The following is a 27,349-nucleotide window of genomic DNA, read 5'->3' on the forward strand; positions in this document are numbered from 1 at the left end:
TCCCGGGTCGCCAGGGGCGGGCGCGGCAGCCCGGCGGGGTGTGGGTGGGGCTGGCCGGGAGGCTGTCGCCTCACTTCCGGGAGCGCCTGGGCGCGGAGGCCGTAGCTTTCTTGCAGCACTGCCGGCCGGCCGGCCCCGGCCCGCGGAGCGGGTGGGCGCGCAGCCAGGCCGAAGCCCCACTGTCCGCGCGGCCCCGGCCTCTCTCGGCGGCCATGGGGGCGTCTGCGCGGCTAGTGCGCGCAGCTATCATGGGGGCGCCGGGCTCCGGCAAGGGCACCGTGTCCTCGCGCATCACCAAACACTTCGAGCTGAAGCACCTCTCCAGCGGGGACCTGCTCCGAGACAATATGCTTCGGGGCACAGGTGGGAGTCCGGGCGGGAGGGGTGGCTGTGCGCTGTCGTCCCGGTAGGGATTTGTGGGCGGAGGGACCGGGGCTCGGGAAGTGGGTCCCAGGAATGCGGGTCCAGGGGTGCGGGCGCAGCATCTCCCAATTGCCGCCCGGGGGTGGGAAGACCTCGAGCTGCTGCTGAGCTACTGTTCCCCGAAACCTGTGGCCTCTGTGGATAGCTTCAGGTGGGTTATTGAGGGAAGGCACTAAGAAGTTAGGGCACATTCGAAGCTCAAAGATTAAGGAAAACCACATAGCTTTGAGAGGTATGTCCAGCCCCAGTCGCAGCTGCTCCTAAGGGTCCATGAACTGTGTTTGGCTTATTCTCTGCCCGCCCTTGCACTTGGAGAACTGTTAGAGCTCTCTTTCTTTTTCTTTCTTGTTTTATAAATTTATTTATTTTTGGCTCTGTTGGGTCTTCGTTGCTGCGCCCTGGTTTTCTCTAGTTACTATTCTTTGTTGCGGTGCTCGGGCTTCTCATTGCAGTGGCTTCTCTTGGGGAGCACCGGCTCTAGGTGCGCGGGCTTCAGTAGTTGCAGCGTGTGGGCTCAGTAGTTGTGGCTCGCGGGCTCTAGAGCGCAGGCCCAGTAGTGGCGCACAGGCTTAGTTGCTCTGCGGAATGTGGGATCTTCCCGGACCAGGGCTTGAACCCCTGTCCCCTGCATTAGCAGGCGGATTCTTAACCACTGTGCCAGCATGGAAGCCCAGCGCTTTCTTTCTTAACTTTTTGTTTGTTTGTTAAACGCTATGGAATTTTCTGGTTTTGACCTTTCCCGCATAATCTGAAGGCCAAGTATTATTTACCCTCGTTGCTGTTACAAAATTGGTTTAGATCACAAGAACACGAAAGCTGTTCTTGTGCATGGTTATCTGAAAGATTGTTTTGTTTATCATGCCAAAAAAAATCTTGCAACTCAGCATGAAATCTAGTCAACAAACTGTACACTTTATGATGGGTGGATTTTATCTTGTGTAAATAATATCTTAAGAAAGCTGTTTTCCAAAAGTAACAGCAAGGTGTTTTTTTTCCTCTCAAAAGTGTTGACCTTTACTTTCCAAAACAAAGTCATTTTGAAGCTCTTTTTAAAAATTAGGACTAACCCTTTGCACAAGGTAAAAGATTGGAAACAGGATGGAAGTACATTATATTAAAAGTAAAACTCTCTCATTCCCTGCCTCAGTCTCATTCTTCAGAGGGGAGCAGTGTCCTGTGCTTGCTTTTAGAAATCTGTATTTGTGTATAAGCACATACAGGGTATACGTATATCCCTTGTTTTATGCAGTATGTAATCCTGCTAAATATGTGTTCTGCGCAGTGTGTTTTCACTATATCTAGGATATTTTTCCACACAAAAACACAGAAATCCATTTCATTATTTAACATTTGTATAGGTATCTATTTGCTCGATCTGCCATGGTTTATTTAACCGATCCCCTATTGATGGGTTATATAGGTAATTTCTAGGTGGGTTTTTTGTTTGTTTGTTTCAGAATGCTGACATTCGCTTGTCTCATGGAGTTCTTTGGTTTATCACCTAATCTGGTGAATTACTACTTTTATTTTTCTCTTCTAACATTGCTCTTTAAAAAAATCATAAAGTATTAAACTTCAGAAGGTTAAACTGTTTGGCTCACTTCGTAGTGTTCTTGATGCAACATACTGCATTAGGTAACAATAAACAATCCCCAGTACTGCACCTGCTTGGGGCAAGGTTATTCAAAGTGGGAAGGAGTAAAGAATACTTAAGCAATTCTCTGAAAAATACCTCAGCAGTGAGGCATAATTGCGTGTTAGAGAACACCTTCAGTGGAGAGTTAAAGATATGTTAACTTGGGAAAACACAAAACATTGAAAAAATTAAATTTAAAGCAAATTAAGTAAACTTTTATTTTAAATTAAGAAACAACCCTCGTTGTTTATCCTTAACATCCCATGACAAGCCCGCCATCCTCTTCCTGACTCCACAACATGAAAAGAGAGGCTAAAGGGAGGGAGGAGAGGATCACTGGGAAAGATGCGCAGCCTGCCTTAGACGCCTGCTCTTTCTGGAGTCTCTACAGGCAATTCTTTAACAAAGAAAACAGAAAATGGAATTGAGGGAGGTGTCATGAGATTGTTATTACAGATGTTCTGTATCTCAGGACTAAGACTGTATTCTCAAAAAATATTTGTGAATGGATTGGTTATTTCCCCCAGGATCAGAGCCAAAGGAGAGGTGTAACCTTTTATTTAAAAAATACTGCTTGGGCTTCCCTGGTTGAGAATCCGCCTGCGGATGCAGGGGACACGGGTTCATGCCCCGGTCCGGGAAGATCCCACATGCTGCGGAGCGGCTGGGCCCGTGAGCCATGGCCGCTGGGCCTGTGCTTCCGGAGCCTGTGCTCCGCAACGGGAGAGGCCACAACAGTGAGAGGCCCGCATACCACCAAAAAATAAAATAAAATAAAAAATAAAAATAAAATAAAATAAAGTTCTGTAGAGTTCTACCACCCAGAGACAATTATAATTAACTCTTTGGTGCTTTTTCTTACATTGTTTTTTTTTCATTCTCCTTTTTCTTTTTCTTTTTTTTTGTTTTTTTTAATGTATATTTATTTATGTTATTTATTAATTTTGGCTGTGTCGGGTCTTAGTTGCGGCACGTGAGATCTTCGTTGAGGCATGCAGGATCTTTCTTTGCAGCACAAGCTCTTCCTTGGGGTGCACGGACTTCTGTCTAGTTGTGGCGTGCATGTTTTCTCTTCTCTAGTTGTGGCATGCAGGCTCTAGGGCACGCAAGCTCAGTAGTTGTGGTGTGCAGGCTTAGTTGCCCCATGGCATGTGGTATCTCAGTTCTCTGACCTGGATTGAACCTGTATCCCCTGCATTGGAAGGCAGATTTACCACTGGACCACCAGGGAAGTCCCTCTCTTTTTTTCTCTGTTGCATTTGTATGTCTTTGCAGACTTGTTATAGTCTAAATGATTGCTTAGATACCTTTTTTCACACTTATGTGGGCATGTTCACACATCACTAAGCAGTCTTTTAATTTCATCAAGATTGCACAATTATTAATTGAAACATTTTCCTATTATTATACACTTACGTGGTTAACCATTCTTTGTTATAATTAATACTGTTATGACTATCCTTGTACACGAACATTTGGCAGCATCTCCACGTATTTGCTTCAAATAAATTCCCTAGTGTTGAATTTCTATAAATACAGTACCATCAAATATGCTAAGGAAGGATGGTGCCAATTTACTTTCCAACCACCATTTCATGATGATGCTGTATTATATAACCCATGGCTGTATTTTATAGCTAAAGTTTAAAATCATCCCAGCAGATGCGATAAAGACACTGGAAATATGTGGGAACCTGTTGACTGTAGCAAACCTGTAGTTAACTGTAGACCACCACTGAACCCTGTAGTCAGGAAACTTGAGTCTGCCCCTTTATCATTAGTCCAACCTTCTCATTTAGAGATGAGGAAACCGAGTTCAGGAGACGTTAAAGAATAATAATAAAAAGCAGTCACTGGGAGACAAAAGTGGACACCGAGGTCTCCTTGTATGCCAATTAAATTACTCTCTCCATTATGCAGCATTTCCAAAATTGAGGTTCATGAGATAATTTTAGGTAGACAAAAAAATTTCTCAAAAATTTTTCTCAAAAATTAAATGCAAATAAAAAATCAATACAATTTTTTATTTCAAAGTGTATTTGAAAAATGATAACTAGCACACCAACCCTTTAATTTTGTGAACATTATAGCTCATTAAATTAAAAAGCTGGACTTCCCTGTGGCCCAGTGGTTAAGAATCTGCCTGCCAATGCAGGGAACACAGGTTCAATATCCCTAGTCCAGGAAGATCCCACATGCTGCGGAGCACATAAGCCCGTGTGCCACAATACTGAGCTTGCACTCAAGAGCCCACGAGCCACAACTACTGAGCCCATGTGATTCAACTACTGAAGCCCACGTGCCTAGAGCCCATGCACCGCAACAAAGAGTGGCCCCCACTTGCAGCAAGTAGAGAAAGCCTGCACACAGCAACGAAGACCCAGCGCAGCCAATAAATAAATAAATAAAATTTTTTTAAATTAAAAAGCTGAGTCACTTTAAAGAAAATTATATAGTAAATAATAGTTCAGCTATGGCAGAAATTGTAAGGTTGCCATGGGATTGCCCAAAGTTTGAGAAACTGCACTGCAGCTTAGTGCTTCTCAAAGACATAATTCTGGACTAGATGGCTACCCCTTTTGAATCTCATTTGTTCTCATTTGTAAGTTGGGGAAGTTGAACTCAGAAGGTAATCCTCAAAGCCTCTATCAGCTCCCAAGTTTCTGTATGTCTAACAAAACTTCTGTATGTACACACAGGCAGCGTAGATGTGCCTAATTAGAATGATATTGACAGAGCAAATTATTTTTGTAATGGCAAAAATTTTGATTTGTATTGAAAATAGACAATACATTTACACGGTTTTGAATTCCAAAAAATTTAAAAGGACATTTAGTGAAAAAATCCTTTCAGAGCTATTTCATGCACATACAACCCAGAGTTTACCTATTCTTCCCTCTGTTCTTTTCTTTTTTACATAAGTGATAGTAAACTGTAAATACAGTTTTCTACCTTTAGCAATATTGCTTTCTGTGAGGATTGCTCCATTTCTTTTTTTCTAACAAGGTAAGTTAGGCCTTTCTAAAATTCCATGGCTAGAATCCAGGATAGGGACCTCCCTGGTTAAGTGGTTAAGAATCCGCCTGCCAATGCAGGGGACATGGGTTCGAGCCCTGGTCCAGGAAGATCCCACATGCCACGGAGCAACTAAGCCTGCGCTCTAGAGCCCACGAGTCACAACTACTGAAGCCCACGAGCCTAGAGCCCATGCTCTGCAACAGGAGAAGCCACTGCAATGAGAAGCTCATGCACTGCAACAAAGAGTAGCCCCCACTTGCCACAACTAGAGAAAGCCCATGCGCAGCAACAGAGACCCAACGCAGCCAAAAATAAATAAATAAAAATGTATTGGAAAAAAAAAGAATCCAGGATAATCCAGGCAGCTCATATCTCCAGCTATCCATCCATTCATCCATCCATGGATTTGTCAAGCACCCAGTGTGTGCTGGGTACTGGAGATACAGAGACAAATATATTTCATTGCAGGTGCTCACAGTTGGAACATGGACAGGCCGATGGCCGTAAGTCTGCTCAGGCTGCCATAACAGAATAGCACAGACTGGGTGACTTAAACAATAGAAATTTATTTTCTCATAGTTCTGGAGGCTAGAAGTCCAAGATCAAAGTGACAGCAGGGTTGGTTTCTGGTGTAGCCTTTCTTCCTGGCTTGCAAATGGCCACCTTCTCACTGGGTCCTCATGTGGTCTTTCCTCTTCCTCTTCTTGTAAGGACACCAATCATATTGAATTAAAGTTCCCCTTTATGACCTCATTTAACCTTAATTACCTCCTTAAAGGCCCCATTTCTAAATACAGCCACATTGGGGGTCAGGGCTTCAACATATGGATTTTAAGGGACACAATGCAGTCCATACCAACATATAAACAGGTAGTTTCAGCAGTGTGATAAGTGCTCAAACAGAGGTAAGTCTGTGACATTATGGAAGTCCAGAGGAGGAACTTTTGGTTGCCTTGGAGGTTGAGGGACACCTCATCATGAAGGACCCTTTAAGATGTATCTTGAAAGATGAGTGAGAGCTTATCAGGCAACAGAGAGGAGAAAGAGGCTTGTGCAAAGGCTAGGAGGACCCAGAGTATGTGGAGCTCCTTGCTGGGGCCATGGTTTGAGGGTGGGGTAGAAACGGTGGGGAGGTAGGTGGGGGAGAGATAAGATGAGGCCAGACCCACTTGGACCTTTACACAGTTCTTGAGTTGAGATTCTATCCTGAAGCACAGTGGGAAGGGGAGGAATATAGACCTGGAATGGGAATTCTTTCTAGGTGCTTCACTGAAGAGGAGTCAGATTGAGTGATGGTTGGAGGGAGGACCAGGGTCAAGGGATGTTTTGATTTTCAGTATAATTCTTGTGAAATATCTCATGCATGAAAGTATTATAATTTCTTTGATGGTTAGAAGAAGAATAAAATGAACACCCAGTTACCTACCATCAGACAGAAAACCAGTACTTTCAGGGTCCCCATATGTGCCTACCCATCACATTTCCTTCCTGCCCCCCCCAGAGGTAACCACTATGTTGACTCAGTCTTTATTATTTGAGAAAGTTTTTTTTTTTAAGCCCGTGATTGGGTGTAAAGCTATCATTTGACTCATTCCTGTTGTTTTCCTAGTTTTATTTTATTTTGTTTCAACATGTTTTTATTTTTATTTTATTTTATTTTTTTATTTATTTTTTTTTTTGTGGTACGCGGGCCTCTCACTGTTGTGGCCTCTCCCGTTGCGGAGCACAGGTTCCGGATGCACCGGTTCAGCGGCCATGGCTCACGGGCCCAGCCGGTCCGCGGCACGTGGGATCCTCCCGGACCGGGGCACGAACCCGTGTCCCCTGCATTGGCAGGTGGATTCTCAACCACTGTGCCACCAAGGAAGTCCTACTTAAAAAAAATAATCTTTATTGAGATATAATTCACATTACATAAAATTAACCCTCTTAAACTATGAATCAGTGTTTTTTTAAAATTACATTCAGAGTTGTGCAACCATCACCACAGTCAATTTTAAAACATTTTTATCACCCCAACAAGACACCCTATTCCCATTAGTAGTCACTCTCCATTTTCCCCCAATGCTCCCAGCCCTGTACAACCACTGATCTTCCTTCTGTCTCTCTAGATTTGCCTACTCTGAACATTTCATATAAATGGTGTGATGTAATACGTGGTTTTTTGTGTCTGGCTTTTTCCACTTAGCATGTTTTCAAAGTTCATACACTTTGGGGCTTCCCTGGTGGTGCAGTGGTTAAGAATCCACCTGCCAATGCAGGGGACATGGGTTCGAGCCCTGGTCCGGGAAGATCCCACATGCTGCGGAGCAACTAAGCCCATGTGCCACAACTACTGAGCCTGTATGCCACAACTGCTGAGCCCGTGTTGCACAACTACTTGAGCCTGTGTGCCTAGAGCCTTTGCTCCACAACAAAGAGAAGCCACAGCAATGAGAAGCCCACGCACCACAATGAAGAGTAGTCCCCGCTCGCCACTACTGGAGAAAACCTGTGCACAGCAACAAGGACCCAATGCAGCCAAAAAAAAAAGTTCATACACTTTGCAACATGTATCAGTACTTCACTTCTTTTTATGGCTAAACAATATAATTTTGTATGGATATTCCACATTTTATTTACCCACTTGTCATTTGATGAAGATTTGGATTGTTTTCACTTTATGGCTATTGTGAATAATGTTGCTGTGAACATTCACATATAAGTTTTCGTGTGAACTTATGTTTTTATTTCTCTTGGAAAATATTCCTGAGTTGAATTGCTGCGTCATGTAGTAACTCTGTTTAAACCTTTGAAAAACTGCCACACTGTTTTCCAGATTGCCTATACCATTTATAATCCCACAAGCAATATATGAGGGTTTCAATTTCTCAACATTCTTGCCAACACTTATGTCTTTTTTTTTTGTTATGTCTTTTTGATTACAGCCATCCTGGTGAGTGTGAAGTGATATCTCCTTGTGGTTTCCATTTGTTATTTCCCTAATGACTAATGGTGTTGAGCATCTTTCTACATGCTTATTGGCCATTCGTATATGTTTTTTTGTATTCAGATCCTTTGCCCGTTTAAAAAAAATGGATTTCCTTTTTAAATGCTGAGTCGTAAGAATTCTTTAGATAGTCTAGATAAAAGTTCCTTATTAGGTATATGATTTACAGGAATATTCTCACATTCAGTGGATTGGATTTTCACTTTGGTGATGGTGTTCTTTGAAGCATAAAATTTTTAAATTTTAATGAAGTCTAGTTAAGAGTTTTGTAGTTTTAGCTCTTACATTTAGGTCTGTGATATACATATTGAGTTATTTTTTTTAAATTAATTAATTTATTTATTTTTGGCTGTGTTGGGTCTTCGTTTCTATGCGAGGGCTTTCTCTAGCTGCAGCGAGTGGGGGCCACTTTTCATCGTGGTGCGCAGGCCTCTCACTTTCGCGGCCTTTCTTGTTGCAGAGCACAGGCTACAGACACGCAGGCTCAGCAGTTGTGGCTTACGGGCCTAGTTGCTCCGCGGCAAGTGGGATCTTCCCAGACCTGGGCTTGAACCTGTGTCCCCTGCATTGGTAGGCAGATTCTCAACCACTGCACCACCTGGGAAGCCCCCGAGTTAATATTTTAATATAGTGTTAGGTAGAGGCCCACCTAACCTAACCTGTTCTTTCGTGTATAGATATTCAGTTGTCCCAGCATCACTTGTTGAGAAGACTACTTCTTCCCCCATTGAATTGGCTTGGTATCCTTGTTGAAAATCAATTGACTGTAAATATGAGGGGTTATTTCTGGGCTCTCATTTCTGTTCCATGTGTTCACACAAAAACTTATATATGAATATTCATAGTAACATTATGTCTATCCTTATGCCAGTACAAACAGTCTTTTGAAATCCGAAGTGTGTGTCCTCCAACTTTGTTCTTCTTTTTCAAGATTGTTTTGAGCTATTCTAGATACCTTGCATTTCTATATGAATTTTATAGTCATTTTGTCAGTTTCTACAAAGACACCAGCTGGGATTTTGATAGGATTGCATTGAATCTATATTTTCAAGGAGTCTTGCCATCTTAATATTAACTTTTCTAATCCACGAATATAAACTATCTTTCCATTTAGTTAGGTCTTCTTTAATCTCTTTCAACAATGTTGTGTTTTTCAGATTACCAGGTTTGTGCTTTTTAAAAAAAGTATATTGCTAAGTTTTTTATTCTTTTTGATACAACTGTAAATGGAATTTTCTTAATTTCATTTTCATATTGTTCATTTTTGTATACTTTTGATCTTGTACCTTGCAGCTTTGCTTAACTCATTTGTTAGTTCTAATAGTTTTTTAGTAGATTCCTTAGGATTTTCTAAATACAAGTTCATGTCACCTGGAAATAGAGATAATTTTACTTCTTCCTTTCTGGATGCCTTTTGTTCTTTTTCTGGACTCATTGCCCTGGCTACAGTCTCTGGTACAGTGTTGAAATGGCAAGAACAGATCATCTTTTCTTAAGGCTATTCTTATACTTAATATAAAATTAAGTACTTTATTAGTTAATCCCATCATCTCAATCCATTTGTTGCCATTAGTTGAGGGCTTGGCCTGAAGAATGAGAGGGGAGGGGAGGGATCAATTCTAGTTTTAGGGACTCAGCCCTGGAGAATTACAATTTTCCTCAATACGGAGTTTGAGCTCTTTGTCCCCCAGAGCAGTGGTCAAAACCCTGACAACAGAGAGGTGCACACATATTAAGTATGTGGACCTTTCCAAGAGAGTATTTTAGAGAGTCCTGGGCGCTTTCAAAACACAGGGCCTCTTCCAGATGCTGTTTATAAACCCAAGCAGTACACCTGCCAAATGGCAGCCAATTTCTATGTAGTTAATGTGCTTAGTTAGAAATCTAAAGTTTCATGAATTTGACAATTTAGGATATGTTCTGAAGTCAGTATGTCAATCAATACCAAGAATTATGAAAACAGTCATAAACTTAAAAAAAAAATTTTATTGGAATATGGTTGCTTCACAACGTTGTGTTATTTTCTGCTATACCGCAAAGTGAATCAGCTATGTGTATACATATATGCCCTCTTTTTTGGATTTCCCTCCCATTTAGGTCACCACAGAGCACTGAGTAAAGTTCCCTGTGCTATACAGTAGGTTCTCATTAGTTATCTGTTTTATACATAGCAGTGTATATATGTCAATCCCAATCTCCCAATTCATCCCACCCCCTCTCCCCGCTTGGTATCCATGAAAACAGTCATAAACTTTGACTGTTTAATCTCTGAATCCTGATAATTTATCCATCAGAAATAACTCAGAAGCCCCCCCCCAAAAAAAAAAGAAAGAAAAAAGAAAGAGTGTTAAGATCTTTAAAAGCAGAAGTGGTAGGGAAAAATCAAGAGTAATTTAAAAATTTAAATGTTCAACAGTATATATTGCCATGATAGAGTATATATTTTTTAATTTTTTTTTTTTAGAGTTTTGTTTTTTCATGAAGACTTTTTTTTTGGCTGTGTTAGGTCTTCATTGCTGCACGTGGGCTTTCTCTAGTTGTGGTGAACAGGGGCTACTCTTCGTTGCTGTGCTCGGGCTTCTCATTATGGTGGCTTCTCTTGTTGCAGAGCATGGGCTCTAGGGCGTGTGGGTTTCTGTAGTTGCGGCATGTGGGCTTCAGTAGTTGTGGCTCACGGGCTCTAGTGTGCAGGCTCAGTAGTTGCGGTGCAAGAGCTTAGTTGCTCCGCGGCATGTGGGATCTTCCCGGACCAGGGCTCGAACCCGTGTCCCCTGCATTGGCAGGCGGATTCTTAACCACTGTGCCACAAAGGAAGTCCAAAAGAGTATATTTTTATCAAACATAGATATATATTGATGGAGTATTAGTTACCAAAAATGACTAAATGACTATATAAAATCACTGAAAAGTATTTACAAAATGATGCTAAGTGAAAAAAGAACACAAAACTATAAGTACATAGGTTTTTACAGTGGCATTAAAAATTCTGAATGTGTGTAAATAGTTTGGAAAGAGATGAGGAAATGAAAATACTGTTGTGTAAGAATGACATACAATTATAGGTAACATTTAAAAGTTGTTCATAAATTCTTTTCAGGTATTTTATTAATAAAAATGTAACATGATCACAGTGCTGATCTAGTCAAAAACTGAATTGTGACAGCAGCACCTCTTTTAGAGGATTAGAAAAATCTCTATAGTAACATGATTGCCGGCACTTAAACTGAGCCACTTAAAAATAATGACTATTGGGTTTCCCTGGTGGCGCAGTGGTTGAGAGTCTGCCTGCCGATGCAGGGGACACGGGTTCATGCCCTGGTCCGGGAAGATCCCACGTGCCGCGGAGCGGCTGGGCCCGTGAGCCATGGCCGCTGAGCCTGCGTGTCCGGAGCCTGTGCTCCGCAACGGGAGAGACCACAACAGTAAGAGGCCCGCCTACCGCAAAAAAACAAAAATAATGACTATTTCAGTTTCTTATTTAAAAAGAAAATAATTTGTTAGTATATATTTTTTTTCCCATAGAAAATTTAGAAAAACACAGAAAAGTGAAAATATGTAAAAAAAAAAAAGATAACATAATTCTATCACAGAGATGACTACTGCTAACATATTGGTTTATAGCTTTCCATTATTTTTATGTAATGGAGATTTTGAAATAGGCTTAGATTATTTTGTAATCTCTGTTTTTATCACAAAAGTTGATGATGCACATTTTCAAATGAGTGTGTTATCCAGGGGGCGTCTTTAGGTAACCAATTTCCTAGAGGCCTAGAATGGGGTAGAATAGATGCACTTGCTGACTTGCCTTTTTTCCCGCCTCTGCTATAGAAATTGGTGTGTTAGCCAAGACTTTCATTGACCAAGGGAAGCTCATCCCAGACGATGTCATGACTCGGTTGGTCCTTCATGAGCTGAAAAATCTCACCCAGTATAGCTGGCTGTTGGATGGTAAGTGGAATATTGAGAACATTTCAGCTACCCAAAAGGATGCGTGCAGACAGGAGAGTGAGGATTTCATGTGCTACAGACATGGATGGTGGTCAGGGGGCCTGAGTGCTGCCCCTCGCCACCCTGGGGCCTTGGGAGCCAGTCATCTTCTCTGGCCTGCTTCTTTTTTTTAATGCACAGAGGGAAGTGGACTGCATGATTTCTAAGCTCCTTCAGATATGACTTTTTGTTCCTTCCCTGCTTTTTGAGAATATTTAGGATAAGGGAGGATCACAAAAGGAAGAAGGAAGGCTGGAGAGTAACTTACAATCAGCTGTAAACATTCCCCAGCCAGAGGTGTGGCGGGATCCTTGAGGATATGTTGATTTTTAGTTTCTAGAGAGAGGTGTTTATTATAAGGAATTCTCTCACACAGTTATGGAGGTGGACAAGCCCTAAAATCTTCAAAGCGAGTCAGGAACCTGGAGTCCCAGGAGAGCTGGTGGTGTGATGGTGTAGTTCCAGTCTGAAGGCAGATAAGACCCAGGAAGAGGTGATGTTTGAGTTTGAGTTCAAAGGCAGGAAAAAGCCATGTCCCAATTGCAAGGCCATCAGGCAGGAGGAATTCCCCTTTATCTTCTGGGGAGGCCAGCAACTTTATTCTGTCCAGGCCTACACACATTAGGGATAACAGTCCGCTTTACTCAGTCAACTGATTTAAGTGTTAATCTCACCCCCAAACACCCTCACAGACACACCCAAAATACTGTTTGACCAAATATCTGAGCAACCTGTGGTCTGGACAAGTTGACATATAAAACTATCACGGTTGCCCTACAACTACAACAAGGTTGCCATCAGCCTTCCTGGAGTTATTGCTTTTGTTCAGATTGCTCAATATTAACTAATTTTCTTCCTTCATCCCTTTCTCCCCATGGCTCTTTCTTCCTTTGTTCATTTTTAATTTACTTTCTAAAGGTTTTCCAAGGACACTTCCACAGGCAGAAGCCCTGGATAGAGCTTATCAGATAGACACAGTGATTAATCTGAACGTGCCCTTTGAGGTCATCAAGCAACGCGTCACTGCTCGCTGGATCCATCCAGGCAGCGGCCGTGTCTACAACATCGAATTCAACCCTCCCAAAACCATGGTGAGTATTTAGGGGGCAACTGACTTGGCCTTCCGTGTAGCCAACTGTCTCCAGTCCTCTTGCACTCACAGATGACCTTGGATACCCTTGGATGACCAAAACTCCTGAGGCCATGTTCTCAGGTTACTTGGTGTAGTCAACTGGTCTAGTCCAGTCAGCTTGGTAGTAAAGGCATCCCCAGGAGCAACGGGGGTTTGATATTCCTTCAAAAGCATATATTGATTTCCTACTCTGTGCCAGGGAGTGTGTTAGAAATTTGGGCAGTAGAGATTAATGACACCTTGGGTTATTTAGGGCTTGCAGTTGAGATTCCCAGTCTGTAGCTGAATCTTTTTGTATATATATGTTTTTAATATAATATATATAATAATATATAACATAAATATAATATATAATATAAAATTATCTAGAGGCTGCTTAGAAAACCTTTTGCTCTAAAGAGAAGGTGATTGACACTGTGGAAATGATTGTGGGATCTCATGGCTCTGTGTTGCAATGACCTGGATTTGGATTTGATTGCATTTATTTAAAAACACATTTTTGTTTGGTGCTTGCATAGATGTCTGTTTAAAAATCAGTTAACTACCTATAAAAATATCCTTCAAAAATATGATATTTGATGCCAGCATCTTCTAACTCCCATTTAGGGCATTGATGATCTGACTGGGGAGCCTCTCGTTCAGCGTGAGGATGATAGACCAGAGACGGTGGTCAAGAGACTGAAGGCTTACGAAGCCCAAACAGAGCCCGTCCTGGAATACTACCGGTGAGTTGGTCACTTTTCACAACTTCTCTTGTATGATGAATCACTAAATCATTTTCTGATTATCCATGCTTTATAGCCAAAGTGCTAAAATACCAGAAGATCCAACTCAGATTGGTTTAAATAATAAAGGACATTTATTTGCTTGTGTAACAGAGAAGTCCAGAAGGTAGTTTGGGCTTCATTTGTCCCTAGGTTTGATCAGAATTTTGCTCTTCTCTCTGTTTTGTATTGGCTCTGTCTTTAGGCTTCCTGCATAGTTACACATGGTTGCCAGGAACAGCCACAGCATTCTCTTTATGAAAGGCTGAGGGGTTGCCTTCCCCCCAGTGAACAAAAGCCTTAGATTGAACCAACTTGAACAGCCACTGTGGTCAGGGAATGCTTTGTATTCTAGGCCTAGGTTACTGCCCATTCCTGAACCAGTCACTGGGGTGGGAGAGATTACACTCATTGGTCCACACCCAGAGCAGGGAGTGGGTCAGTCTCACCCAAACTCTGTTGTCTAGTGGAGGGAGGGCTGGAATGAATGCCGGGGAGGCAAACCTAATGGTGCCCACTCCCTGTGACAATAGAGGGCACTACAGCACAGAAGACTCTCAAAGGACATAACCCTCAGATCACTTATTTGCCAAACAGTCTTTAGAAGTTTATATTCAAGCATAGTTTTGTTAACTCTTAAGGGAAGTCATATCCCACCACAAATATGGGAACTCTACTGAATTAATAATTGACTCAGGCTAAGAAACAATTCCGTTTCTTTACTCAGCCTTCCCCTCTCCTAACAGAGGATTGATTACATTCACTTTCCTTTCATTCATTCACTTACTAAAAAATGACTCAGCATTAGGACAGGACAGTGCTGTGGAGCCACAGTGCTGTGGAGCCAGCACAGACTCTGGAGCCAGAGTGCCAAAGTTCAAATCCCAGCTCACCATTTATTAACTTGACCTTAACCTCTTGCTCTGTTTTCTCCACTGTAAAAGGGGGATGAGACTAGAGGGTTGAAAGATGGAGTTAATATGTGTAACTCTTAGAATTGTGTCTGACACATATTAAGCACTATATGATTATTAGCTATTATTGTTGTTGTTGTAATGGGGTAACTATGCAGTGAATTCTGAAGCAGTAGTCTCCAAATTATTTTAATAGTTATTTCTGGAGGGTGAAATTACAAGGGAGTAGCTGTTACTATAATTTTGTGACTGATTGAGCCTGGCTCTGCAGATTACCAGCTGTGTGGCCCTGGGCAAGGTGTTTCAACTTCTGTGCCACAAATTCTTCATTTGTAAAATCAGAGCAGTATTAAATAGTACCCACTTTATAGGGTTGTTAAAGGAGTGAAGTGAGAGAGCCCCTATAAAGACTTACAGCAGTCCTGGCACTGTTAAATCACTCAGTGGTAACGATTATAATTTACTCTGTTGACACTGTGCTAGCTAGGCCCCTGGTCCACACAGATAATTAGACCCAGTCCCTGCCAGCCCCAAAGAAACTCACCTTCTTTATGAGGAAAAGTGCTGGGTAAACAACATTCATCATACAGTGTGACACGTGCTTATGTGAATCAGAGACCTAATTCACCCTAGCTTAAGCAAAAGGTCATGTAACCAAAGGGTCCAAAGGTAGATGGTTTGGATCCAGGTGTTCAAACAGTGTCATCAGGCCTCAGTCACTCCATTTCCTTATGTTGGCTTCAATCTCAGGTGGGCTTTCCCTGTGTGAGCACCTCAACATTCCAGCTCACCTCCTACCAGTTTATCTACCCCAGCAGAAAAGAGAGCCTCTTTGCCTGCAAAAGTCCTGGAGTTGGCACTAACTAGCTCTGATCATGTCCATCCTTGAGTCTGGGAAGTAGGGACAGTACCATCTGAATCTCACAGACTGAGTTTGGTGAAAAGGTTGTTTCCCTAAAAGGCGTTTGTTATTCATTCAAAAGTAACCAGAAGAAGGGAGAACACATTGATGCTGAGCAGATAAAAACAGTGTGAGGCTATTAACAGAGGTAATAACAGAATGCAGTGGAAATACAGTGGCCGTAGGGACTAGTTATCTAAAATGTGGGAAGGGAATATGGGAAGACTGTAGAGATGAAGTGTATGGCCCAGGTCCCTATTTCAGGAAGTATCCTAGTCTTTCTCCGCTTCTGCTTTTGCTACCTCTTGCCATCAATCAAAGCATTTCCCTCTAAGCTCCTGCACATAGAACTAGGAATAGACTTAACCAACAATTAAAAGTGGTATTTGCAGCAGCCTTAGTGAGAGTCTGCATTGTTATTTTAAAATACCGACTACCTTCTTTGGAGAAATGTCTATTTAGTTCTTCTGCCCATTTTTGGATTGGATTGTTTGTTTTTTTGTTATTGAGCTGCCTGAGTTGCTTATAAATTTTGGATATTAATCCTTTGTCAGTTGCTTCATTTGCAAATATTTTCTCCCATTCTGAGGGTTGTTTTTTGGTCTTGTTTATGGTATCCTTTGCTGTGCAAAAGCTTTTAAGTTTCATTAGATCCCATTTGTTTATTTTTGTTTTTATTTCCATTTCTCTAGGAGATGGGTCAAAAAGGATCTTGCTGTGATTTATGTCATAGAGTGTTCTGCCTGTGTTTTCCTCTAAGAGTTTGATAGTGTCTGGCCTTACATTTAGGTCTTTAATGCATTTTGAGTTTATTTTTGTGTGTGGTGTTAGGGAGTGTTCTAATTTCATACTTTTACAGGTAGCTGTCCAGTTTTCCCAGCACCACTTATTGAAGAGGCTGTCTTTTCTCCACTGTATATCCTTCCCTCCTTTATCAAAGATAAGGTGACCATATGTGTGTGGGTATATCAACAGATGAATGGATAAAGAAGATGTGGCGCATATATACAATGGAATATTACTCAGCCATAAAAAGAAATGAAACTGAGTTATTTGTAATGAGGTGGATAGACCTGGAGTCTGTCATACAGAGTGAAGTAAGTCAGAGGAGAAAAACAAATACCGTATGCTAACACATATATATGGAATCTAAGAAAAAAAAATGTCATGAAGAGATTAGTGGTAGGATGGGAATAAAACACAGACCTACTAGAGCATGGACTTGAGGATATGGGGAGGGGGAAGGGTAAGCTGTGATGATGTGAGAGAGTGGCAGGGACATATACACACTACCAAATGTAAGTTAGATAGCTGGTGGGAAGCTGCCTCATAGCACAAGGAGTTCACCTCTGTGCTTTGTGACGACCTAGAGGGGTGGGATAGGGAGGGTGGGAGGGAGGGTGATGCAAGAGGGAAGAGATATGGGAACATATGTGTATGTATAACTGATTCACTTTGTTGTAAAGGAGAAACTAACACACTATTGTAAAACAGTTATACTCCATTAAAGGTGTTAAAAAAATAAAAATTAAATTTAAAAAAAATTTGAACTTCCAAATAAAATAAAATACCGAATACGACAGTTGTATTGTTGCTCAAAACTCTTCTCAGCTGTGGGACATCTGATAGTGTAATTAAGTCTGTGTTTACAAGCAACATGATGCTCTTACTTTTTAGAGGACCAATAGCTGAAGCTGGCTCCATTTTATTGCGTAGAAATTAAGGTGACACATGTTCGTCCAAGGTACACAGCTTTAGGACTGAATAGGTGCCTGTAGTCATTCCTTCAGTAATTAACCCACTTCTGACATTGGCTTGACTTTAAGGTGGCTCTTCAAGAGGCTTCCAACAGTCAAGAAGCTTGTTCTCTTGAAAGTTTTACAAGATGTCTGTGAATTTAGAAGCAGGAGGGCTTTAGCAGGTGTTTCTTACCAAGAAAACAGTGGGAATTATTTAACTTAGTCTTAACTGGCAAATCTTATGAGGTATCCAGAAAGGAATACTTTTGTTCCCAGTGAAACATCTTAAAATCTAGTGAAAAGTTTACAGAAGTATGACAGATCCTGTTTTCAGAAAGTAATAAACCAGAGTTCTTCATTTGCTCTTCTGCAGCCTTTAAGCCAGTGTGTATATGAGTTGCTGGAGGAGGAGGGTAAATGAGAGGAATGCCAGAATCTCTGGCAGGAATCTGTCTGTTTTGAAAAGCAGCCCCTGGATTCTAATACTTCTCACCATTGAACCCCCAGGAAACTGGAGTGAATAAACTTTGCCTGCTGGCCTGGTAACAAGCCAGACAAATCTGCCTGGGGAGAAATAGAGAAACCCAATAGGAAACACAATAAAAACAACGTTTTAAAATTCCCTTTTCCCTAAAATGCAGAAGGAGAGCATAGAGAAAAAATAAACGAAGTGAAAGAAGGAAGGATAATCAAGTATTAGAAAGCTGTCTTGCAAAGGGGTAAGTAGACAAAGAAAGCCAAGGATGTTCTGGTGTTTGGCAGGACCTGTGTTTGGAAACCTCCTACCATTTTGGTGATTTGGGTTACTGCTTTACATCCCTAACACGTAGTTTTATCAGTAAAATAAGGAAACTTGAGCTTTAAAGAGGATTAAATGAATTATTAGCACTTAGCACATGCTCAAAAAATGATAAGTGCATCTTAAAAGTGACCATTTGTGTTAGCCAGAGTGCACAACTGAAACCAAAATCTAGGTTTTCCAACACCCAGCCAAGTGCCTTCCTCTCTTGATCACACAGACCTATACTTACTGACACCCTTAAATCTACACTCTCATCTTTTAAGAATCATTTTGAAAAGCTCATTAGGAAAACTGAGACCTGTGGGATTTTTTTCTTTCATTTTTTAAAAATTGAAGTATAATTGACTTATAATATTATATTAGTTTCAGATGTACAGCATAGTGATTCAATAGTTTTTTATTAGAAAATTATCACAATAAGTCATTACTGTCACCATACAGTTATTACAATATTACTGACTATATTCCCTATGATGTATTTACATCCCCATGACATTTATTTTATAACCAAAAGTTTCTACCTCTTAATATCCCACACCTATTTCCCTTATTCCCCTGTATCCCTCCCCTCTGGCAACCAGCAATTTATTCTCTGTATCTGAGTCTGTTTTTGTTTTGTTATGTTTGTTCATTTGTTTTGTTTTTTAGATTCCACAAGTGAAATCATACAGTATTTATATTTCTCTGACTTACTTCTCTTAGCTTAATACCCTCTAGGTGCATCTATGTTTTTGCAAATGGCAAAATTTCATTCTTTTTATGGCTGAATAATATTCCATTATATATATATATACTACATCTTCTTTATGCATTCGTCTGACACTTAGGTTGTTTCCATATCTTGGGTATTATAAATAATGCTGCAATGAACATGGAGGTGCATATAGCTTTTTGAGTTAGTGTTTTTGTTTTCTTTGGATAAATGCCCAAAAGTAGAATTGCTGGGTCATATTGCAGTTCTATTTTTAATTTTTTTTGTGTGTGTGTGGTACACGGGCCTCTCACTGTTCTGGCCTCTCCCATTGCGGAGCACAGGCTCCGGACGCGCAGGCCCAGTGGCCATGGCTCACGGGCCCAGCCGCTCTGCGGCATGTGGGATCCTCCCAGACCGGGGCACGAACCCGCGTCCCCTGCATCGGCAGGCAGACTCAACCACTGCGCCACCATGGAAGCCCCTATTTTTAATTTTTTGAGGAACCTCCATACAGTTTTTCATAGTGGCTGCACCAATTTTCATATCCACCAACAGTGCATGATGGTTCCCTTTTATCCACAGCCTCACTAACACTTGTTATTTGTTGTTTTTTTGATAAAAGCCATTTTAATAGGTGCGAGATGATATCTCATTTTGCTTTTGATTTGCATTTCCCTGATGATTAGTTATGGTGAACATCTTTTCACGTGTCTGTTGGCCATCTGTATATCTTCTTTAGAAAAATGTCTGTTCAGGTCCTCTGCCCATTTTTTAATCAGATTGTTTATTTTTTTGATGTTGAGTTGTATAAGTTCTTTGTATATTTTGGATATTAACCCCTTATCAGATAAATCATTTCCAAATATCTTCTCCCATTCAGTAGGCTGCCTTTTCATTTTGTTGATAGTTTCCTTGGCTATGCAAAAACTTTTTAGTTTGATGTAGCCCCCTTTGTTTATTTTTGCTTTTGCTTCCCTTGCCTGAAGAGACGGATCCAAAAAAATATATTGCTAAAACTGATTTCAAAGAGCATACTCCCTCTGTTTTCTTCTAGGAGTGTTATGGCTTCAGGTCTTACATTTAAGTCTTTAATCCTCCTTGATTTTGTGTAAACGCTGTGAGAGAGTAATCCAGTTTGATTCTTTTCCATGTAGCTGTCCAGCTTTTCCAACACCATTTACTGAAGAGGCTGTCTTCTCCCCATTGTATATTCTTGCCTCCTTTGTCATAGATTAATTGACCATACAAGTGCAGGTTTATTTCTGGGCTGCTTATTCAGTTCCATTGATTTATGTTTTGTGCTAGTATCATACTGTTTTGATTACTGTAGCTTTGTATTATAGTCTGAAGTCAGGGAGCATGATGCCTTCAGCTCTGTTCTTCCTCAAGATTGTTTCAGCTATTCGGGGTCTTTTGTGTATCCATGCAAATGTCAGAATTATTTGTTCTAGTGCTATGAAAAATGCCATTGGTATTTTGATAGGGATTACGCTGAATCTGTATACTGCCTTGCGTAGTATCGTCACTTTAAAAATATTGTTCCAATCCATGAACATGGTATATCTTTCTATTTTTTTGTGTCTTCTTCAGTGCCTTATAGTTTTCTGAGTACAGCTCTTTCACCTCCTTGGTTAGATTTATTCCCAGGGTTTTGTTTTTGTTTTAATGCAATTGTTAGTGGGATTGTTTTCTTAATTTCTCTGATAGTTTATTAGTGTATAAAAATGCAACAGAATTCTGTAAAAACAGGGAGAGGACTCAGATCAATAAAATTAGAAATGAAAAAGGAGAAGTTACAACAGACACCGCAGAAATACAGAGCATCATAAGAGACTACGACAAGCAACTCTATGCCAATAAAATGGACAACCTGGAAAAAATGGACAAATTCTTAGAAAGGTATAACTTTTCAAGACTGAACCAGGAAGAAATAGAAAATATGAACAGACCAATCACAAGTAATGAAATTGTGATTAAAAATCTTCCAACAAACAAAAGTCCAGGACCAGATGGCTTCACAGGTGAATTCTATCAAACATTTAGAGAAGAGCTAACACCCATCCTTCTCAAACTCTTCCAAAAAATTGCGGAGGAAGGAACACTCCCAAACTCATTCTATGAGGCCACCATCACCCTGATACCAAAACCAGACAAAGATACGACAAAAAAAGAAAATTACAGACCAATATCACTGATGAATATAGATGCAAAAATCCTCAACAAAATACTAGCAAACAGAATCCAACAACACATGAAAAGGATCATACACCATGATCAAGTGGGATTTATCCCAGGGATGCAAGGATTCTTCAATATATGCAAATCAATCAATGTGATACACCATATTAACAAATTGAAGAATAAAAACCATATGATCATCTCAATAGATGTAGAAAGAGCTTTTGACAAAATTCAACACTCATTTATGATAAAAACTCTCCAGATAATGGGGATAGAGGAAACCTACCTCAACATAATAAAGGCCATATATGACAAACCTGCAGCAAACATCATTCTCAATGGTGAAAAACTGGAAGCATTTCCACTAAGATCAGGAACAAGACAAGGATGTCCACTCTCACCACTGTTATTCAACATAGTTTTGGAAGTCCTCGCCATGGCAGTCAGAGAAGAAAAAGAAATAAAAGGAATACAAATTGGAAAAGAAGAAGTTAAACTATCGCTGTTTGCAGATGACATGATACTATACATAGAGAATCCTAAAGATGCCACCAGAAAACTACCAGAGCTAATCAATGAATTTTTTAAAGTTGCAGGATACAAAATTTATGCACAGAAATATCTTGCATTCCTATACACTAACAATGAAAGATCAGAAAGAGAAATTAAGGAAACAATCCCATTCACCAATGCAACAAAAAGAATAAAATACCTAGGAATAAACCTACATAAGGAGGTAAAAGACCTGTACTCAGAAAGCTATAAGACACTGATGAAAGAAATCAAAGATGACACTAACAGATGGAGAGATATACCATGTTCTTGGATTGGAAGAATCAATATTGTGAAAATGACCATACTACCCAAAGCAATCTACAGATTCAGTGCAATCCCTATCAAATTACCAGTGGCATTTTTTACAGAACTAGAACAAACAATCTTAAAATTTATATGGAGACACAAAAGATCCTGAATAGCCAAAGCAGTCTTGAGGGAAAAAAAAGGAGCTGGAGGAATCAGACTCCCTGACTTCAGACTATACTACAAAGCTACAGTCATCAAGACAGTATGGTACTGGCACAAAAACAGAAATACAGATCAATGGAAGAGGATAGAAAGCCCAGAGAAAAACCCACGCACCTATGGTCAACTAATCTATGATAAAGGAGGCAAAGATATACAATGGAGAAAAGACAGTCTCTTCAATAATTGGTGCTGGGAAAACTGGCCAGCTACATGTAAAAGAATGAAATTAGAACACTCCCTAACACCATACACAAAAATAAACTCAAAATGGATGAGGGACCTAAATGTAAGACCGGACACTATAAAACTCTTAGAGGAAAACATAGGCAGAACACTCTTTTACATAAATCACAGCAAGATCTTTTTAAATTCACCTCCGAGGGTAACGGAAACAAAAACAAAAATAAACAAATGGGACCTAATGAAACTTAAAAGCTTTTGCAAAGCAAATGAAACTACAAAGAAGACGAAAAGACAACCCTCAGAATGGGAGAAAATATTTGCAAACGAATCAATGGACAAAGAATTAATCTCCAAAATATATAAACAGTTCATGCAGTTCAATATTAAAAAAACAAACAACCCAATCAAGAAATGGGCAGAGACCTAAATAGACATTTCTCCAAAGAAGAGATACAGATAGCCAAGAAGCACATGAAAAGCTGCTCAACATCACTAATTATTAGAGAAATGCAAATCTAAACTACAGTGAGGTATCACCTCACACCAGTTAGAATGGGCATCATCAGAAAATCTACAAACAACTAATGCTGGAGAGGGTGTGGAGAAAAGGGAACCCTCTTGCACTGTTGTTTGTAGGAATGTAAATTGATACAGCCACTATGGAGAACAGTATGGAGGTTCTTTAAAAAACTAAAAACAGAATTACCATATGACCCAGCAATCCCACTACTGGGCATATACCCAGAGAAAACCATAATGCAAAAAGACACATGCACCCCAGTGTTCATTGCAGCACTATTTACAATAGCCAGGTCATAGAAGAAACCTCAATGCTCATAGACAGACAAATGGATAAAGAAGATGTGGTACATATATACAATGGAATATTAATTACTCAGCCATAAAAAGGAATGAAATTGGGTCATTTGTAGAGACGTGGATGGATCCAGAGAGTGTCATACAGAGTGAAGTAAGTCAGAAAGAGAAAAATATTGCATATTAATGCATATATGTGGAACCTAGAAAAATGGTACAGATGAACCAGTTTGCAGGGCAGAAATAGACACAGATGTAGAGAACAACGTATGGACACCAATGGGGGAAAGTGGTGGGGGTGGTAGTGGTGATGGGATGAATTGGGAGATTGGGATTGACATGTATACACTAATATGTATAAAATAGATCACTAATAAGAACCTGCTGAATAAAAAAATAAAATTTAAATATTAAAAAAATGCAACAATTCTATATATTAATTTTGTATCCTACAACTTCACTGAATTTATTTATTAGCTCTAACAGTTTTTTGGTGGTATCTTTAGGATTTTCTATATATAGAATCACGTCATCTGCAAAATGAGTTTTAGTTCTTCCTTTCCAATTTGGATTCCTTTCCCCACCTCCCTTGTCTGATTGCTGTGGCTAGGACTTCCAATACTATATTCAATAAAAACAGTGAGAGTGAGCATCCTTGTCTTGTTTCTGATCTTAGAGGAAATGCTTTCAGCTTTTCACCATTGAGTATGATGTTGGCTGTAGGTTTGTCATATATGGCCTTAATTACATTGCGGTATGTTCCCACCATACCCATTTTGTTGAGAATTTTTATCATAAATAGATGTTTAATTTTGTCCAAAGCTATTCCTGTATTGAGACAATCATATGATTTTTATTCTTCAATTTGTTAATGTGGTGTATCACATTGATTTGTAGGTATTGAACCAACCTTGCATTCCTGGGATAAATCCCACTTCATCATGGCATATGATCCTTACTGTTGAATTTGGTTAATATTTTTTTGAGGATTTTTTCATCTGTGTTCATCAGTGATATTGGCCTGTGATTTTTTTTTATGCTGTCAGACCTGTCTTTTGTTTGTTTGTTTTTTTCATCCTTAGGAAAAAAGGGGTGTTGGAAACATTCTCCGGAACAGAAACCAACAAGATCTGGCCATATGTATATGCTTTCCTACAAACAAAAGTTCCACAAATAAACCAGAAAGCATCAGTTACTCCTTGAGGAAAAGTGCGTATAACTAGTAAGACAAGCAGAAGCTCCTTGTCTGTGCATTTAGAAGTTCATTGTCCTAAGACTCTGGCATGTATAAATTCTTTGAAAATTGTGTTTTATTTCTGCTGATTTTATTCTGGAAATTAAGAATGTGCCAAATGAGTCAGATGTGAAGATTCATCTTTTGAAATGTCTATTGTGTTTTACCCAGTTATCTTCTATGGATGCACAATTTAAAAACATCAGAGATATCTAACTAAACTTTTGAAAATTACTGAGCATAATTAAAAGAGCAGTTGGTAATAATCTAAGTTTTGTTCTGAAGAGGAGTGGTTGATAGTTTCCTTATTTTTCTTGAAAAGTAAAAAAAAAAAAAAATTCCATGTCACTTGTGCAAAGTGTCTTGTAAGAGGCTTTTGTGTAAACTGATGCTAAAAAAGAGATCTCTAGTACTGTGGTACACAGTTTTGTGGGACACTGTCTACAGAATTCCAGAAAAAAAGCAACGGGATTTACAGACTAGTTGCAGAATGCAAATTCACTGCTGCTTTTTATTGACCTAAAACAAATAGACTGGCAGATATTTCTCCAGCAACATGCGTTTATTTGAGATCAGCAGATAATTGCAGTTTGGGGTCTGCAACCACGGTGAGCCATGTGCAAGTCCTCCTCACAGCAAGGGAAGGAGAATGCTTTTATAGAGGGAAAAGGAAGTTGGGAGGGCTATAGTAAATGAAGAGTCCGTGGCTTTTCATTGGCTGAGTCCTTGCCAGGAAAGGAGAGTCTGTCTTCTTCTGTTGGGCTCTAGTATCTTCACAAGTCATGAGAGCTCCCCCTTCCGGTCTCCTGACTCTAATTGAGGTGTCTATTATTTTTTTACACTTTACACTAGGAAACTTATAGTAGCCATATATGCTATATTTTGTTGTTAAACATACTTTCAGTTTACTCCAGATTTTCAATTTGCTATAAAAATGTATTGATTAGCAGCATACAGGAAAATATTTTTCTATGACTTATTTTCTTTTGAAAATAGTTGTGTACTGAGGGATATGATTTGTTAGAAATTGACATCTTAAGTTCTTGCAAAAGCACCAAAGTTGAATTTTCAATAGAATATGTAAACTCATGTTTTCAGGTGTTACTCAGGTTAAGAAATGTGTGCTTTAGGATCTACTTGCCAGTTTCTCTTTTTGATCCACATGTATGATCTCCCTTGATGAGTAACAAATAAAGAGAGAGAAAGAAAGAAAGAGAAAGCGAGAGAGACAGAAAGAAAGAAGCATAAGAGAAAACCCATGGCACTACGTAAAATAAGCATACTTTTTCATTAGGAAATCAATCATGTTTGCCTGGGGAAAATTCCCTTGACATAAATAACAATCATAATGAGTAAAGGTGTAGCAATTAAAAGGATTTACATGACATGTTAAAAAAAAAAAAAACAGGAAACTGATTTTGCTTGGAAGAGTTCTTTATTCCTAATCAAAGAAGTTGACACCTGCTAGTGTTAACTGCTGTCCTACCTTAATGGGGAAGAATTCTGCCGGTGAATGTAATCTGAGCAGCCATTTTTAAATGAAAATGATTTGATTCCTTAGTGGGGCACCGGGATGCGTGCTTAAACGGTGGCCTGGTAGGAAGAGCAGGGCAATGAGAGGTGAAGGAGAAATCCGACGATATCTTCAATCTCTTACTTGGTGCTAGATGAAATGAAACAAGTCATCATATAAGCAATTATTAACTGCCTTTGAAAATTTGGCCCATTTTATTCTAGGCATTGAAAATACAAATGCCAGCAAGCGATTCTTACATATCTTGTGGGGAAAAAAAACCTTACTCTTCTTAGATTTTTAAAAATTCAATATTGATCTTTCAAAAATGTACCAAGGCTTTAAAAAAGTATGATGGTAAATATTTCATCCTTCACAAAACTTCCTTTAATTCCTTATTTGAATGTTAATATTATGTGCATTCTAAAAATGTTGGAAACTACTAAACTTATGAATTATCAAACATACATTAATATCAGTGTATTAGAATTAAATGAAAATTTAGAACTGTGGATATTACTTTGTCTTTGGTAATTCACAGGGCCCACTCTATCTCACCTTCCCTTCTGCTGCCCTGATGTCTCATTTGCTTCTGAATTAGTGTCTGCTTTCTAAATAATAATTGTCTTAAAACAGTACTGTTTTAGGTACATAGGCTGGTTTCATTTTACACTTTATCTCCTGCCATAGTACTGCAGCCATAACTGGCGTTCTTGACACCTTCAGGAGATGTGGATATCAAAAAGGGATAGAAGAACATAGCTATGAAAATTAAGACCCTTCTTCCTGTGATCATTCCCTCCCCACTCCCAAAACAACCCAAAGTTTTGCACATAACATCCATTACTTTGGGAAACGCCTGCACTATTACAAAAAGAATTTGTTTTCTGCTATAACTATTATGATTTATGTATCACATGGAGTTGAATGCCATGGCCAGAAGCTACTATGCCTTAGTTAAAAGTTAATAAGACTTCAACCCATTACCTTATTTTCTAGAGTACCACAAGTTATTCTGGTACACCTTTCATAAGCAGAATGTGCTGTGGGAAATGCAAAGTGGCAGTTAGTACCATCCAGAAATCTTATTTAATTCCATTTGAAATAGTTCAGATTTCTAAACCCTACCCCACAGCTGCTTCCCCTCCAGCTATTTACAATGGTATTTGAGCAAAATATTTTGGACATTCATACTTTGTGACAAAACTTACCTATGTTAACAACAAATCATGGTAATTACAGACCTCAGATTATATTAAATTGCTGTAATACTGTAACCAACAGCAATAAATCTGTATTTTAAAACATGTTTATAAGTTGTCTTTTCATTAACAGAAGAAAATAATCCAAGACACTGGGAAACTTCAGAAATAGCCTTCCTATCTTTGCAATTCAAG

General features: G+C 39.6%; 1 protein-coding gene across 2 annotated transcripts; it reads left to right on the forward strand.

The window, feature by feature from the left end:
- Positions 1 to 5: 5 nt before the first annotated feature.
- On the forward strand, positions 6 to 27,260 carry AK3 (adenylate kinase 3). 2 transcript variants are annotated; one of them, XM_059071926.2, is made up of 5 exons: positions 6 to 363; positions 11,895 to 12,014; positions 12,972 to 13,144; positions 13,792 to 13,910; positions 24,288 to 27,260. In XM_059071926.2, exons 1-5 carry the CDS (start codon positions 213 to 215, stop codon positions 24,406 to 24,408), a joined length of 684 nt encoding a protein of 227 aa, XP_058927909.1. In that variant the 5' UTR covers positions 6 to 212; the 3' UTR covers positions 24,409 to 27,260. The 2 variants fall into 2 exon arrangements, with proteins under 2 accessions (XP_058927909.1, XP_066897685.1); XM_067041584.1 differs by lacking the exon at positions 24,288 to 27,260 and adding an exon at positions 16,624 to 16,941 and having other exon boundaries at positions 74 to 363.
- The last annotated feature ends 89 nt before the right edge of the window (positions 27,261 to 27,349 follow it).

The sequence above is a fragment of the Kogia breviceps genome, chromosome 8, assembly GCF_026419965.1.
Source record: "Kogia breviceps isolate mKogBre1 chromosome 8, mKogBre1 haplotype 1, whole genome shotgun sequence".
In the NCBI taxonomy this organism is placed as follows: domain Eukaryota; kingdom Metazoa; phylum Chordata; class Mammalia; order Artiodactyla; family Physeteridae; genus Kogia; species Kogia breviceps.

Excerpts from the sequence above, each read along its gene's own strand:
- AK3 (XM_059071926.2), top strand. The coding sequence starts at position 213 with ATGGGGGCGTCTGCGCGGCTAGTGCGCGCAGCTATCATGGGGGCGCCG. Across the intron at positions 12,015-12,971 it reads GTATAGCTGGCTGTTGGATG|GTTTTCCAAGGACACTTCCA; the intron begins GTAAGTGGAATA and ends TACTTTCTAAAG. Across the intron at positions 13,145-13,791 it reads TCAACCCTCCCAAAACCATG|GGCATTGATGATCTGACTGG; the intron begins GTGAGTATTTAG and ends ACTCCCATTTAG.